This window comes from Phaethon aethereus, assembly GCF_964289735.1.
Source record: "Phaethon aethereus genome assembly, chromosome: 1".
NCBI lineage: Eukaryota > Metazoa > Chordata > Aves > Phaethontiformes > Phaethontidae > Phaethon > Phaethon aethereus.
In genome coordinates, this window is record NC_138575.1 from 103,399,882 (window position 1) to 103,413,320 (window position 13,439).

Here is a 13,439-nt window from a genome sequence, read left to right on the forward strand (position 1 = left end):
TGCAATCCTTGTGTCAATACTTTTCATCTTAAATGTACCAGGAGACCCCTTAGTGAACGCTGGACTTCTGTTTGGAAACAAGTGGTCTACTGCTTGTTTTTTCTCTGGGGTAGGGGGGTAAACCCTACCCCACTGCAAAGCAGCCCCACCACTTCTTTCTCTGCTTTCTTCCCATCTTTCCAAGGTGGTTGAATAACCACCTGGGTACACCTGGAGTCTTTCCCCACCAGCAGTCTGACTTCTAGATAGGTTGGTGCATCTCTCTGATGTAAAACGAACTCCAGGCCTCCTCTACATTCAGAGTCTTGAAATGTCTTGCTCCCGATGTGTTCACTGACCATTACCTTAAGCCAGGGAGCTCCCACATGGCAGTGGGCGCAGCTCTGTGCACGCAATCCCCTGCAAAGCGCAGGGTGGCCAGGTGCAGAGCTGGAAGCTCCCACCACGGCTGCTGCCGCTGCAGATCTCCCAGCAGCAAAGTTTGAGAAACCTTTTCTCGCTCCCGCTCCCCTTCCCATTCAAACCCCATCCTGTTTTTTGTAGACCAGCTCTTCTGTGCTTTCACTTGTAGGGTGTTTTTCAGCTGCTCCTTTTCGGGGCCTGGCAGCCATCATCTGAGGCTTCGGCGGGGAGGAGGGAAGTGGTTGTTAGGTTTCCTGGCTGGCTGCAGTGCCTGAATAGGATGTTCGTTCGGCACATTCAAAAGAATAATTGCATGCGTGGGCCTAGTTGCGAAGGGGCAGGCCTGGCTCATTTACTGGGCTATTTATAGCCTGCTTTTCACCATCGTTTGTCCCATTAAAACTAGAATGTGGGTAGGGAACAAACACACAAGCTGGGCATGAACATGGCCAGGAAGAATGAATCTTTCATGAGATCCAAATGCTAATAGAGCATGTCCTGTGGCATTCATACAGGTCTGCTGTGGTGTGAAGGGTTTTTGTGCTGGGGAACCGGAGCTCCTACCTCTGTGCTGCTTGCCTCTCAGCCAGCCAGAGACGTCGCAATAAGGGGCGACATTTCTATAGCCCCATTTCTCACTGTCATGTGCCATTTCTGCTTCGACACAGAGGGGGATGTAGTCCTAGACCTGCAGGGAGTCAGTCCACTTCTATTATTCACCTATCTGCTTTGCCCCTATGCTCTCCCGTGGGAGGATGTTGCTGACGTTCCCTTCCACAGTGATTGCAATCCTGTAAGTATCTCCCTTTCTTCCCTTGTTTTTCAGAGTGGGTCTTTGTGGGCCTGGTGATCCTTGGGGCGTTCCTGTTCTTCCTCCTGGTGGGGATCTGCTGGTGCCAGTGCTGCCCACACAGCTGCTGCTGTTACGTCCGCTGCCCCTGCTGTCCTGAGTCCTGCTGCTGTCCCCGGGCATGTGAGTGACCCTGTCCAAGCCTGATGCAAATCTTCTCATGCACTTCTGCTCCCTGGCTGAACAGGAGGAGAATCTGCTAATATTGCTTCCTTTGCCCTGAGCACTTTGCTTGACTGAAGAACTAGTTCTCAGGGGGTAAAGCATCTGACCTATTGCTCAATGGTTGAGTGCTCAAAGTTAATTACAAACGTAATTCTCCGAGCCCTCCCCACCTTGGCAGCTGTGCCTCCTTCTCCAAAGTGTCATGTTCCCCTTCCAATGTTGTTTGTTGTGTCAGTGAATTTTGTGGGTCAGAGCTAAGAGCATCCTGGGAGGTTTCTTTCTGGCAATGCAAAGTAGCTGCCCTCTACAACAGTGCAAAATCCTTGCAACCCAGCAAGGTTCCTGGTCAGGCTGAGGCACATCTGTCGAGTTTCATGAGCCTCATCCCTGCTACTTGAGGCATCAGTTGTTTTTAAAGCTGAACTGCCACTAAATCATGGCAGCGGTAATGCTGGCTGTAACATGCTGAATGTCCTTCGGTTGCTGGGCATCTTGCAGTGCTCATCTGACCTGCCATGGGGATTTTTTAAATTCCTGTCAGTGCCCTTTGAGGCTTAAAGAAATTCAGATTGGTCCTTGTAATTTCATTTGTGCAGTTGTCTCCTGCTGGGTTGTCACCAGTGTTGGTGATGTGCAGGTTTCGGCCACGTGCCATGTGGGTCAGGGGGAGGCTGGTGTGATGCTGACTGCTGTTCTTTTTCTTTTTCAGTGTATGTAGCAGGCAAGGCAGCAAAAGCTGGGTACCCTCCTGCAGTCTCCTCCATGCCAGGTCCATACTACATCCCCAGTGTTCCTGTAGCTGGTGTCCCGTCTCCTGCTGTGCTGATGGATAAGTCTCATCCCCCTCCGTTAGCGCCAGGTGACTCCAGCGGAGGAAGCCAAAATGGTAATTTGCAGTGCCAGGCACAACGTTCAGGCTCGGAAAGGGAGGAATGATTGTCAGTGATAGAATGGTATGAACAGAAGAAACACAGAGAAACTGCATTTTAATCCTGATTTTGACAGTGATGTTTGCATCCCTTAGAGCCACATGGTCCAATTTTTCTAGTGCCATTGGCACATTGACAGTTTGTGGGTGCCTAATTTGGTCAGCAGGGAATGGGAGGCCAAGTTCATGCCCTAGACCCTTCTCATTAGTGCTGCAAACCTTTATTTGCAGGGGAGAACAGGATAAAGACGGTTGCAGGAGAGCAGAGGCAGTGGCCTTTTTCCCCTTAGAGCTGATGCCTTGCAAGCTGCTCTGTCTTGGTAAACTGTTCGTCCTACCCTGTGTAGGGTAGTGCTTGCCCACTGGCTGCAGTGTGTTTTACTGTCCCCATGGCATTTTGGGCACAGGGTTACGCTCCCTAGGCATTTCTGCCCAAGAGCATTTGGGGCTGGACCCCTCCCTTACCTTACAGAAGTCAGTAGGTCGCTTTTTTTGTTCACCCTTTGCATTTGTGATACGTGAGTGATAAAAGACTTCTAACTAGAAAGGAGTTGTGGATCAATGTCAGACATAGAGTATCAGTATGATGACTGTCTTGGTGAGGGTCACTTCTCCTGCTGCAAAGGAAGCTGCCATCAAGGAAGAAGAGGGTAGCTATTTAGCTAGGATCAGAGTGGCTGTCTAAATTCAAACATGCTGCAGCAGAAGGGACTCCCACTGATGCCAAGTCACCATACCGATGCAGTATGTTTGCCATTGATCCAGCCACATGTCTGATTTCAAAGCACCACGCTACTTATCAATTGTTAAATCTGCTCATGAGAATGTGTTGATAAGACAGTTCTGAAAAGTCAAGATCAAGGAGCATAATCAAATAATTAAGCTTTCAGAACAACTCTACACATCCTTCTGCTGCCCTAGTCAGGATATTAACCTTTCTGGAATTAATTTTCCTTCAACAGTTATACTTTCTTTCCCCCCGCACTGCAATCAAACCAGAGCTCTGGAATGGAGCATTTTGAAATAGGAAATAAATCAATCACTGATCCAAAGCGGAATGTAGCCAATTCAAAAACCTTTTTTCAAAAAATGATGGATGACAGCCCAGTGCTTAATTTTTTTCCCCTCTGAAAAATGTCACTGCATGTAGAGCATGGTGTTGGCCATGGAAACTCCAGGGATTTTTTTAAGAGTCAGATCACAGCCCCAGTCTCATCTCTGCTGTATGTTACTAGCAGAGCAGAATGAAAACTGTGGATGTGTTTGGTAAGCAAATGCAATGGCTCTTAGCATCCCATGTTCATTACACAGAAAGATGCATTTATTATATAATCCACATGAGCTAGCTGGACTTAATCCCTCAACTCAGGACTTGACAGGAAATACTACGTGTTGCAAATAAAACCATTATTGCAGAGTTTTAACTCTTGTGGCAAGACAACAGAGGTTCTTAAGCTTGTTTTATTTTAATTCATGTCTTTTGCAATAATATGGACAAACGCTTAGTGTGGGTCATGCACCCATTGTGCAGGGAGCTGCACAAAAAAGGTGTTCCTTGAACTGTGGAGTTGAGGAAGGGTGATACCCTGCACCCTGTTCCTCTTAAGGACCTCTGCAATGCCAGAATATCCCCTAATTACAGGCTGTAGAAGAGAAAACATGTGGCTGTTCCAAGCTACTTATTTGCTGGTTGGCCAGGCAGCAAGCTGAACAAAAAAGCAGGTAATGGTTGCGTTTAAAATAAAGGCCTTTTCTCAGAAGGAGCACTAATTATGGTCTCTGTGTCCTCCATGCAGCCAGTATAGGTCTGATCTGAAACCTCGTATCTTTGAGACTTCAACATTTCTGTCAAGTTTATTTTAAAAAAAAAGGAATCAGAAGTGCTGGGGGACAGAGACTGGAGGATTCTGTAATCCTGGCTGCCAGGCTAAAAAGGACAGCCTTTGCCCCACATAGTTTCTGTGCTTATAAATGACCCCTGTGAGGTGATCTAGTGAGCAAACTCAGGCATGAGGATATTTAGAAAATTTGTCTAGGGTTACATAAATCCATGTGACAAAGCTCCAGTGAAGCCTAGAAACTCCATCCTAAACTTAAGGCTGAACAGGGGAAAAAATAAATTTTCAGCTCTTAGGAGAGTGTGAGCAACACATAAGTTAGGACGTGTGCTCTATCTATTTTAAAGGCAGTGGTTACCTGGAGACTCTTGCATAGATTCCTTAAACCATGTACACAGGGAAGCTGTTGATCCAAGAGCTGGACTCCAGACCTTTAATATGGAAAATGTATATGGGTGAGAAATCATTTACTTCCTAACCACACTTGTCTGAAAAAAACAATAGTGCTGTCCTTTCTGGGGAGGGAAACAGCTTACAGTTTTGGCTGACTTTGTTCTACTCACGGAAGAATAAAAAAGTGTCCATAGTTAAACACAAATTAAACATTAGAAATTTATGACCTGTTCAGGAGAAAATATGGTCTAACAGGGAAGAATGTTCCATTCCCTTTGACTTCATTGAATGGTTCTGGACAAGTGGTTAACATCTCTGCATCTTCATTCCCTTATAATTAAGATGGGCCTAAAAATATTCAGACCTGATTAAAGGGTTATGGCAATTTACAGCTGAAGAAGGGTGTGAGGAGGAAGCAATAATATTTTTGGTTCTCACACGAAGGAATAATAAAGATTTAATAAGTTGAACATTCGGTATCATTGCAAGAAGTATTTAACAAATAAACGTTGAGACAAAATATGCTTTATCTATAATGGAAAATACTTTTTATGAGCTCTTCACATCATCTTTGCAGATTTAATTCCAAAGTTAATTTCTAGATGCTTATAGAATTAACTGAGAAATTAATTTTCCTTTTGATACACAGCTGCAATAGCAAGTTGAGCATGAAGCCTAGCTAATTCTCCATCAGTTCCAGGAACTATAGATGTTGCCCAAATAGATACTTGGCACAGCTTCAGCATGAGTAGTGGCTCTGTGGAGGCAGAGTCTGGAAGCTGCCTGTTGAGGTTCCCCAAAGGTTATTGGTAGGTCAGAGTCATTTCCAGCTGGTCGTTTGCTGGCCTGTGTATAAATGAGATCGTAGCTTAGTTTTGCTCCTAGTAGATGCATCAGAAGAAAGAATAGCAAGGGGCCTTTTTCCTGGCAAGGTACCAGACAGGTCAGTCATGATGAAGTGGTGGAGAACAACGCCTTGCTGTTGCTCATGCAGCGTAGGAGGAGTCATTGCTTCTGAGGCCAGTCAGTCTGGCCCCTCTTTATAGCAGCAGTCTCACTCATGGAGGTGTGTTGGTCTTCTGCTTTGGAAGGCAGAAGCAGGGTTCCTTCTGTTCTGTAAATCACTATATGCATTTGCAGTCATCGTGCACACATTCGTGGGGATAATAAACCACAGCAAAATTCCAGACTGCTTTCAGCTGAGCTGTCTGGAAACATGTTGAAAGCAGACCCTGATAGACCCATACTATGTTTTAACATCTAATACCTTTCCCCAAGTACAGGTACGGAAAGTAGTATTTCAGAATGTAGTTACTTACCTTACATGTGCACAGTCAAAACCCACAGTAAAGCACTTTCCTCCTGAAGCAATTTGTGGCATTATTACAGGAATCATTCTACCCATTTCTATGGCACAGCCGTTTCTGAAGCAGATCATGGTTATTTAATAGTGCACAGACACATGCACAGCAGTTTAGGACAGAAGGTGCCTAAGAATACCTCTGCCAAGTCCTTGTTCAGCCCACACGGTGCATCCTATGCAACGTACTACCAAACGCATATATTTGTAGTTTGATGTATTGGGGTGTGGGATAAAACAGAAAGAACAGGTTGGCTCAAAACCACCGTCCAAGTATTTAAATCATGCTACAAGAGGAGTGCTCATGCAACACTGCAGTATTCACACAAGGGAACAGATTACCCTCATGCAAGGCAGACAGGCACCATTTTGTAGTGCTAAGTGAATTGTCCTCCCAACGGTTCTTTGAGGCTGGATTTGAGGGTTGTAGTCCTTTTTTGTACTTAAACCTGTGTTTCTGTCAGTCTTGAAATAGCCTCAGGCTGAGACCTTTCTTAAATAATCTGCTATAAAAGCCTTATTTTCTTCAGAGTCCTGGTAGGTGGAGTTCTCTGCTTGCTGACTATAGACCTGCCTTGAGGTAGTCAGGCTCTTTGTAGGGTTAGCAGGTAAAGTGTGCATGGCGCCAGCCTGCCAGAGGTAGAGCTGCTATGGCTCCAGGTGTGTAGGGGCTTCTTTTGTGCATGCAGGAATGTGGAAAAGCCAAAAAAACTGTCCAGACTTCCCCTGCAAATGGAGTAACGCTAGGAGTCAAGCACTTGATGTATAAGACATACCTTTTCTGTAAAATAAAGCATGTAAAGAATGCCAGAGCAGGCAGTTTCGGAGTTACCCAGTGACCTGATTGGCCCCATCATTGGATTCGGTGTAAGTCTCAAAGCAATGTGATGTGCTTTGTGGGACTTTCTGTGTTTCCTTCTGTATTCTCTGGAGCTTCTCATAGCACATGCTTTTCAACCTGTGTGAGCAGAATTCATAGGGATGGGAGGGTGAAGTGGTCCTGTAGAGTGACAGCTCCCAAATGCTCAGCCACCTGCTTCCTCTGCAGACTGGGAGCTTACGGCTCATGCTGCGTAGAGTAAGCCTGATCTTTTGGGACTGCTTCTCCCATACCATGACGAATTCTTTCTGTAGTGCTGAGGAAGGGGAAATGAGTGCTGCTTTTCTCTCTGCCATCCTCTGTGGGAGGTGGAATCACTCTGTGGCGATGACACCACTTGATGCATTTGGTTGTACAGATTGGGCATTTCCAAACCATTTTTGCTGTTACTGCAAACTTCATAAGTGATGCAGCTGCTCACAACTTCGCATCCCACGTTATAGACAAATTTCTTCTAAAGCAAGGATTGACTCACTCTGTTTTGGAAGACACAGCCTACCTGCCTGCAGACGTGAACTCAACTACAGCGGCAATATTGTCTGCAAGCCTTCTTGGATTTAAATGTGTTTTCCTCTGATGCTTTTCTTTTCTCCCCAGCAGTGCGCAAAGGGTACAGGATCCAGACTGACAAGGAAAGGGACTCCATGAAGGTGCTGTACTATGTCGAGAAAGAACTGGCTCAGTTTGACCCAGCTAGGAGGATGCGAGAACGATGTGAGGAGCAAGCATGATTTGATTTTCTTCCCCCCGCTCTCCCACTGGCCTGAAAAAGACTGCAAATTCGTAGTTAAAAAGTTCACTGGCTTTGCCTCAGAACCAGCCTCTAGGATATGATGTCCAGGATATGGTATTTGGTGCAGATAAAGTCTAGATTTTAGGCATCTACAGGTATATTCTGATTTTAAAGATCTGCTGCTTACCTAATCATCCTTAATTAGAACAAACAAAGTGTGGGAGATTCAAATGCTCATGAAAATTGTCCACTCGGATAATTAAACTTTTGGATCATCAGCATCTGAAAAGCCAAGTCCGTGCTCATGCCTTCTACAGCCTGTGGTGTGATAATAGCTGGGATACTGTCCTCACAATTTCTATGTGTCTTACAGTGTGCTGCCTGTAAATCCCCAGCATGGAAAAATAGGAGAGGGATGATTTTGTTGAAAGCATGTTTTGTGGGCTGCAATGACCACGGTGTGGTTCGAAGGATGCAGAAGGGTAGTTTGGAGTGACTGTTGCCCTGAGGAAGGAGCAGGGACTATAAGAAAGATTCAAGAAACCAGGGGATTGTCAGGTTTTGTGGTGCTGGTCAACATAAGATCAGAGGTGTTACGCACATCAGTATGGACAGCTTGGCAGTCAGACAACAGCAAACGAAGGGGAGGGAGGTGGTGAGTTGGGACATGATGCAAACTCAGAACTGAGCTGTGTGGAACTCCTCACTGTCTTCCGATAGCCTCTTACAAGCTGTATTTCCCTAAATAAAGGCTGAGGCTGCACTTAATATGTGTCAGGATACAAACCCAAGTGAGGACCTTTCCATGTTAGGAGACAGAGGTGCAGTGGGGGGACAAGGGGTGTGCATGAAGAGGGCTTGCAGTGCTGCTTTATGTCCTCTGGCTGTTCTGTGCAGAGGACAGCAGCAGGCTGGGGTCTCAGTTCCTCCGGGTAGCATCCGACTCACGCAGAGCTAACCCATGTTAGGCACTGGTAGAGGCTCATTTGAAACAGGCGCGTGAGACCCTGCAAATCAATGAAGGTAAGGGCTTTAGGGAATGACACTACATGAAAGCTCTGTACTGATTAGGCGTAACTAACAAACTGTATGTACTTCTAAAACAGTCATTGCTGAGCACACTTTCTTCTCCACCCACAAGATTTACTATAAAAAGACCTCTCCAGATTGGTATGTCAGGCCTCCAGATGTCAATGTGCTTGACGGGGTAGAGACTGACAGTGATTCAGACAGTCTCTACTTTTTTCTTCATCTTTTTTTGAGGGGGTTGTTTTTGTTTTAGCTGGGCAAGTCAGGCCAAATCCAGAGCCAGCCTGTCTCACACCAGGGAAGGAGGAGGTAGCACAACTGGTGTGATGGTGTTCCACCCCCAAGTGCAGTGCCCACCTCAGGAGGGCAGGGAGCTCACGTGTTACTGAAGCATGGCTGAGGGGGCATTTCTGCACGAAGGCTGAACTCAGTTGTCTGAACACAGGCATCTGATGCCATTTGTGGTACCCTCAGAGTATTGCACCTGGTTGCCAGCTACCAGTTCAGAAGACTCGTAGCTCTGACAGCAGCTCTATGTCCAAATTGAGCCCCAGGAGTCTTGGGCAGGATCAGTCAAGGGTTTGGAGAAGGGCCTTGGATTCCATTTTGTTTTTTTTCTAACAGAGAGCAGCTCAGCTTCTTTCTGAAAAAGCTGCAGCTGGGCTCACCACAGCCTTTGTGTCCTCTTCTCCCTGCTCATGCATGCTATCAGGTGATGCCTGTCTCATTTCTTTTCTGCAACCTCCCCTGCAGATAACAACACTATCTCTGAACTCAGCTCTTTGCACGAGGAGGATTTGAACTTCCGGCAGCCCTACCGCCAGGCACGAAGGAAACCTCTGCCTCCTGCGGGGGACCTGGATGGCGATGCCGAATACTGGGCAGGAGTGATTGGCGGGGGCAGCACATCAAGATCACAGGCTGTGTCCGATTACAGAGATGAGCGGGACAGTTTCCGGCACAGGTGAGGAGTGCTGTGTTGGGAGGCAGCTGTATCTGGCAATGTAGCAAAGAAAGGAGAAGGGGCGGATGGACTGGTAGCTCTTCTCCATTTCCTGCTGCTCTGGTTCTCCTTAGCAGGACAGAGGGGTTAGAGAGAAACAGGAAAACTGGAGATTTCATTAGATGAGGTCAGAATCAATCTGATTCCCTAAAGTCTGCTGATGACTACTTAGCTGGGCAAAGCTAGGTACCAGCCCCATTCCAGGTGTGATGTAAAGGTAAACAGGAGACCAAGCCGCCCTTCCCAAAGTGCTCTCTTGAGATTTGTACCTGATCCCTCCAGCACTTCTCAGTGCTGGTGCCCTTACTAGGAGTCGCACCCTGGTGCTTTGGTGCAGGAAGAGCTGTACTCCAGGCCTGGCAATCTGGTGCCTGGAAGGGACACATCACATCCTTCCCTCACGTACCTGCAGGGCAGTCTCCCAAAAGCCATGGCAGGGATTTCCTTCCCTCAGTAGAGGGCTGTTGTGTCAGTTCAGTCCCTTTAAACCTGCTTCAGAATTGCACTCCTATGAGTTCTATAGCCAGGTTCTTGGGTTTTCCCAGCAGGACATACACCTACAAGCTTTAGGGCCAAGCAAGTCCAGCCCTGCATACTGGAGGACAAAGGAGGTGCACTCCGGGGTTAATCCTGGGTAATGTTAGACATGTAGAGGCCGAGCTAAGCTGCCTTTACAGTCAGCAGAGAGAAGCAGGGATTTCGGGGATGTGATACATCTCTTCCTACAGGTCAGGGGTGCTGATGGGTCAGATGATTCGTGCCCCAGGAGTCCCTGTTCCCCTCCCTTGTCTGCAGAAGCAGCCAGGGGGGTGAGCATCGCTGAATCCTGCCCTCTAATGCTACCTCTTCCCTCCTGCAGCCAGCAGAGGTCCAAGTCCGAGATGTTGTCCCGCAAGAGTTTCTCTGTGGGAGTGCCAGCCGTCTCTATGGACGAGCTGGCAGCCTTTGCGGAGTCCTACAGCCAGCGGACCCGGCGGGCAGACAGCCAGGAAACTCGGCGTTTCGAGCGGTCAGAGTCGCATGGTGGCCGCGGCGGAGGGCTGCCCCACCAGGATAGCTCCATGGAGGAGTACTACACCAAGCGCAGCAGAGGGAATCGAGAGCCGCTGACGGACTTGGATCGGGGCTGGTCATACAGCCCACCCCGGAGACGGGCCCATGAGGAGAAGCACCTGCCTAGGCTGGTGAGCCGGACGCCTGGAGGGAGCCAGAAATACGATCACTCCTACCTCAGCAGCGTCTTGGAGAGGAAATCCCGGAGCTACGATGAGAGCGGTGACCACAGTGAAACCCCCTCAAAGCTGAGCTCGCAGCCCAGCCAGAGAGGAGGGGGAACATACTATGCCTGGTCACCACCCTCTACCTACAAAGCCGAGAAGTCGCAGCAGCAGCCACAGCAGCCACCACCACCGCCTCAGCAGGAGGAAGGGGAGGACACCCTGCCCCCCTACAGTGAGAGGGAGCTGAGCCGAGGCCCTTCATATAGGGCCAGGGAGCAGGCCTACCTCAACGCCTCTGACAAGAAGAGGAAAAAGGACCCCAAGAAAACAGTGAGGCCATGTTTGGTGTTCCTGGTCCAAATAGGCTGAGCAGGGAGCCACCAGGCAGGGGTTACTAACCAGAGTTTAGGGGCAGGGGGGCTCTCCGGGAGGGTAGAGCCCGGAGTCCGAGTTGGGGGAACCCCAGGTAAGGGGAGTGACTGTGGGAAGAGGGCAGTCACTGTGGGTGTAGGAGGCCAGAAAGGGAAATAGCTCCTACACAGGACCCCATGGTGGAGGGCAGAGACAGCTGTGCCTGGGACTGGGGAGGTAAAGGATGTTTTTGGCATCTGTGGCCTGGTGATCTAAGGAAGTGGGAGTTCATCCAGGGTTTAGGAGGGTCATGGTAGGGAAGGGAGCTTACCCAGGGCTTACAGAAATTACAGGACTTTGGCCTTGATCCTTGTTAAGGAAGCGTTGAGAGGTTCTGTTCTTCTGGACTGGGACAGGGCTAGTAGCAAAGCATGGTGTAAGAGACCTCAGGTCTTTCTGAAAGGGGTGAGATGACAGACTTCTGTGGGTGCATGCCCATGGGTGTGTGTGCAGGCCATGCATGCCAAAGGCATTCCTCACACAGGATACCAGCCAGTGCGAAACATCCTGCCACAGTCTAGTGCGGACTGGTGAGTGTATGGTTGTTGGGGAAGGGGAGCTGGCTGAAGTTTGTTCCATGGGGGAGACCTTGTGCTAGAGCAGCTTGGCTGTTGTTAGGCCTGAGCTTAAGTGGCACGTGTGAGAGAGGACGGGTGCGAGCGGACAAGGCTTGTTGCCATTTGATTGTGTCTCTGTCAAAGCTACATCTGTCTCTGTCCATTCCGTGGGTGGTTTCCTGTTGACATTTCTCTTCTTTCTTTCCTCTCAGAATGATTTCCCAACAAGGATGTCCCTTGTGGTTTGAAGTTGTCGGTAGACATGTCATGTTGAAGGGCTGGGTACCGTGAGGTGACTGCAGTGGAAAAGATGCAGAGCAACAAGCAAGGCAGGCCTCAGTGAATCTTCGCAGCCACCAGCCATGGAATCTTTGTTTCAACCGTTTCATCGGGGGAGCAGAGGTCTCTGTAAGAGACAGACTCCCATGAACAGCACTCAATCTCAGAGACTCTGGGAGTCTGCCAGGAGAATGAGGCCAGGGCTGTCTTTGGCACCCTGCTTTCCAGTGCCCTCCAGCCTCGCTGGAAGGCAGCCACCTCCCTACTGTCCCTGGAGCCCTGAACTACAAGCGAGGCTGCCTTCGTGCCTCTTGCCCTGTCTGATGTGCAGCGAGAGGCCTGGGTGTATACCTCTTGCTCTCTCTGTCTCCTCAGTTCTCTGTTTGGATTAAATACTGCCTCCATACTTAAACTGAGAACCTTTTCTGTAACATCCCCATGGTGGGAGGAGGCCTTGTTCTGCAGACTGCCTCCAGCTGATCGGGCCCTAAATTGTGAAAGAAAATCTCCATCCTTTCAGACACTGTAGAAAAGGACTGATGAGGTGTTACTTTGGCAAGGGCTGAACAGAGAGAGAGAGAGACACAATTATGGGCTGGTTTGTTCAATATATTTAGTTCTGTTCATTGTGTGATGAGAGTTGCAGGTGAGATTGATGTATTGTTTTGAAAGTGGATCCAAGTAGCTTTTATTGTGATGAGAGCATGATGTATTTTTTCCCCCATCCCCAGCTGTGATTTGTTTTGATACAGTTGCATTTTGTTGCAGCTGAGCTGTGACCCTGTAGAACTTAAAGATAGAATATCTACTCCACCATATGATAAGCAGTGTTCTAGCCTTGCCGGCGCTCTGCTTCCAGCACCACCAGACACTTCTGCCCAGTGAGTGGCCCTTTTGTTTTAAAGCGGCAAAACGGGGAAAGTCTCAGTGAGAGGGCAGCTGCAGATCGTCATTCATCCATGTGCTACTGGTATTACTCCTTTCTGGTCATTGTTCCCAGACATTGAAGAGAGCAGTAACAGCAATGGAAAAAGAACGCTGTGGGCGAACACAACCTTTGAAAGTCACCTTTTTCACTTAATGACCATTTCATTCACGTCAGTTGTGGCATGGTTTTAGTGGCCGTTGTCTCCGGAACAGCTGAATTTAGAAGTGAGTGCTTCACACCATCTGGAAGCCCGACACTCTGGTTTTCATAGGGTATGCAGTCATTTCTTTAATTTTGAGCTGCTAAAATTATAATGTGAAGGAGGATGATGGGAACATTTTAAGGTCCAGCATCCTGATCCCTATTATGCCTAGAAAAAACTTAGTGCCCTCTTGTGTTATGGGCATTGTCAGCCTCTGAAATGCCATTTCTCTTGTTACTCTGGAAACTTGGAGAGCTGTCT

At 48.2% G+C, this 13,439-nt stretch overlaps 1 protein-coding gene across 1 annotated transcript in view; it reads left to right on the forward strand.

The window, feature by feature from the left end:
• ILDR2 (immunoglobulin like domain containing receptor 2) overlaps window positions 1-12,017 on the forward strand; it is a gene marked incomplete at both ends in the record, with an annotated part of 35,535 nt that extends 23,518 nt beyond the window's left edge. The window contains 6 exons of the mRNA XM_081996450.1: window positions 1,229-1,375; window positions 2,127-2,303; window positions 7,414-7,530; window positions 9,332-9,542; window positions 10,441-11,131; window positions 11,982-12,017. Of these exons, the coding sequence (XP_081852576.1) occupies window positions 1,229-1,375; window positions 2,127-2,303; window positions 7,414-7,530; window positions 9,332-9,542; window positions 10,441-11,131; window positions 11,982-12,017 (1,379 nt within the window). The remainder of the gene's footprint in view (window positions 1-1,228; window positions 1,376-2,126; window positions 2,304-7,413; window positions 7,531-9,331; window positions 9,543-10,440; window positions 11,132-11,981) is intronic.
• Between the last annotated feature and the right edge of the window lie 1,422 nt (window positions 12,018-13,439).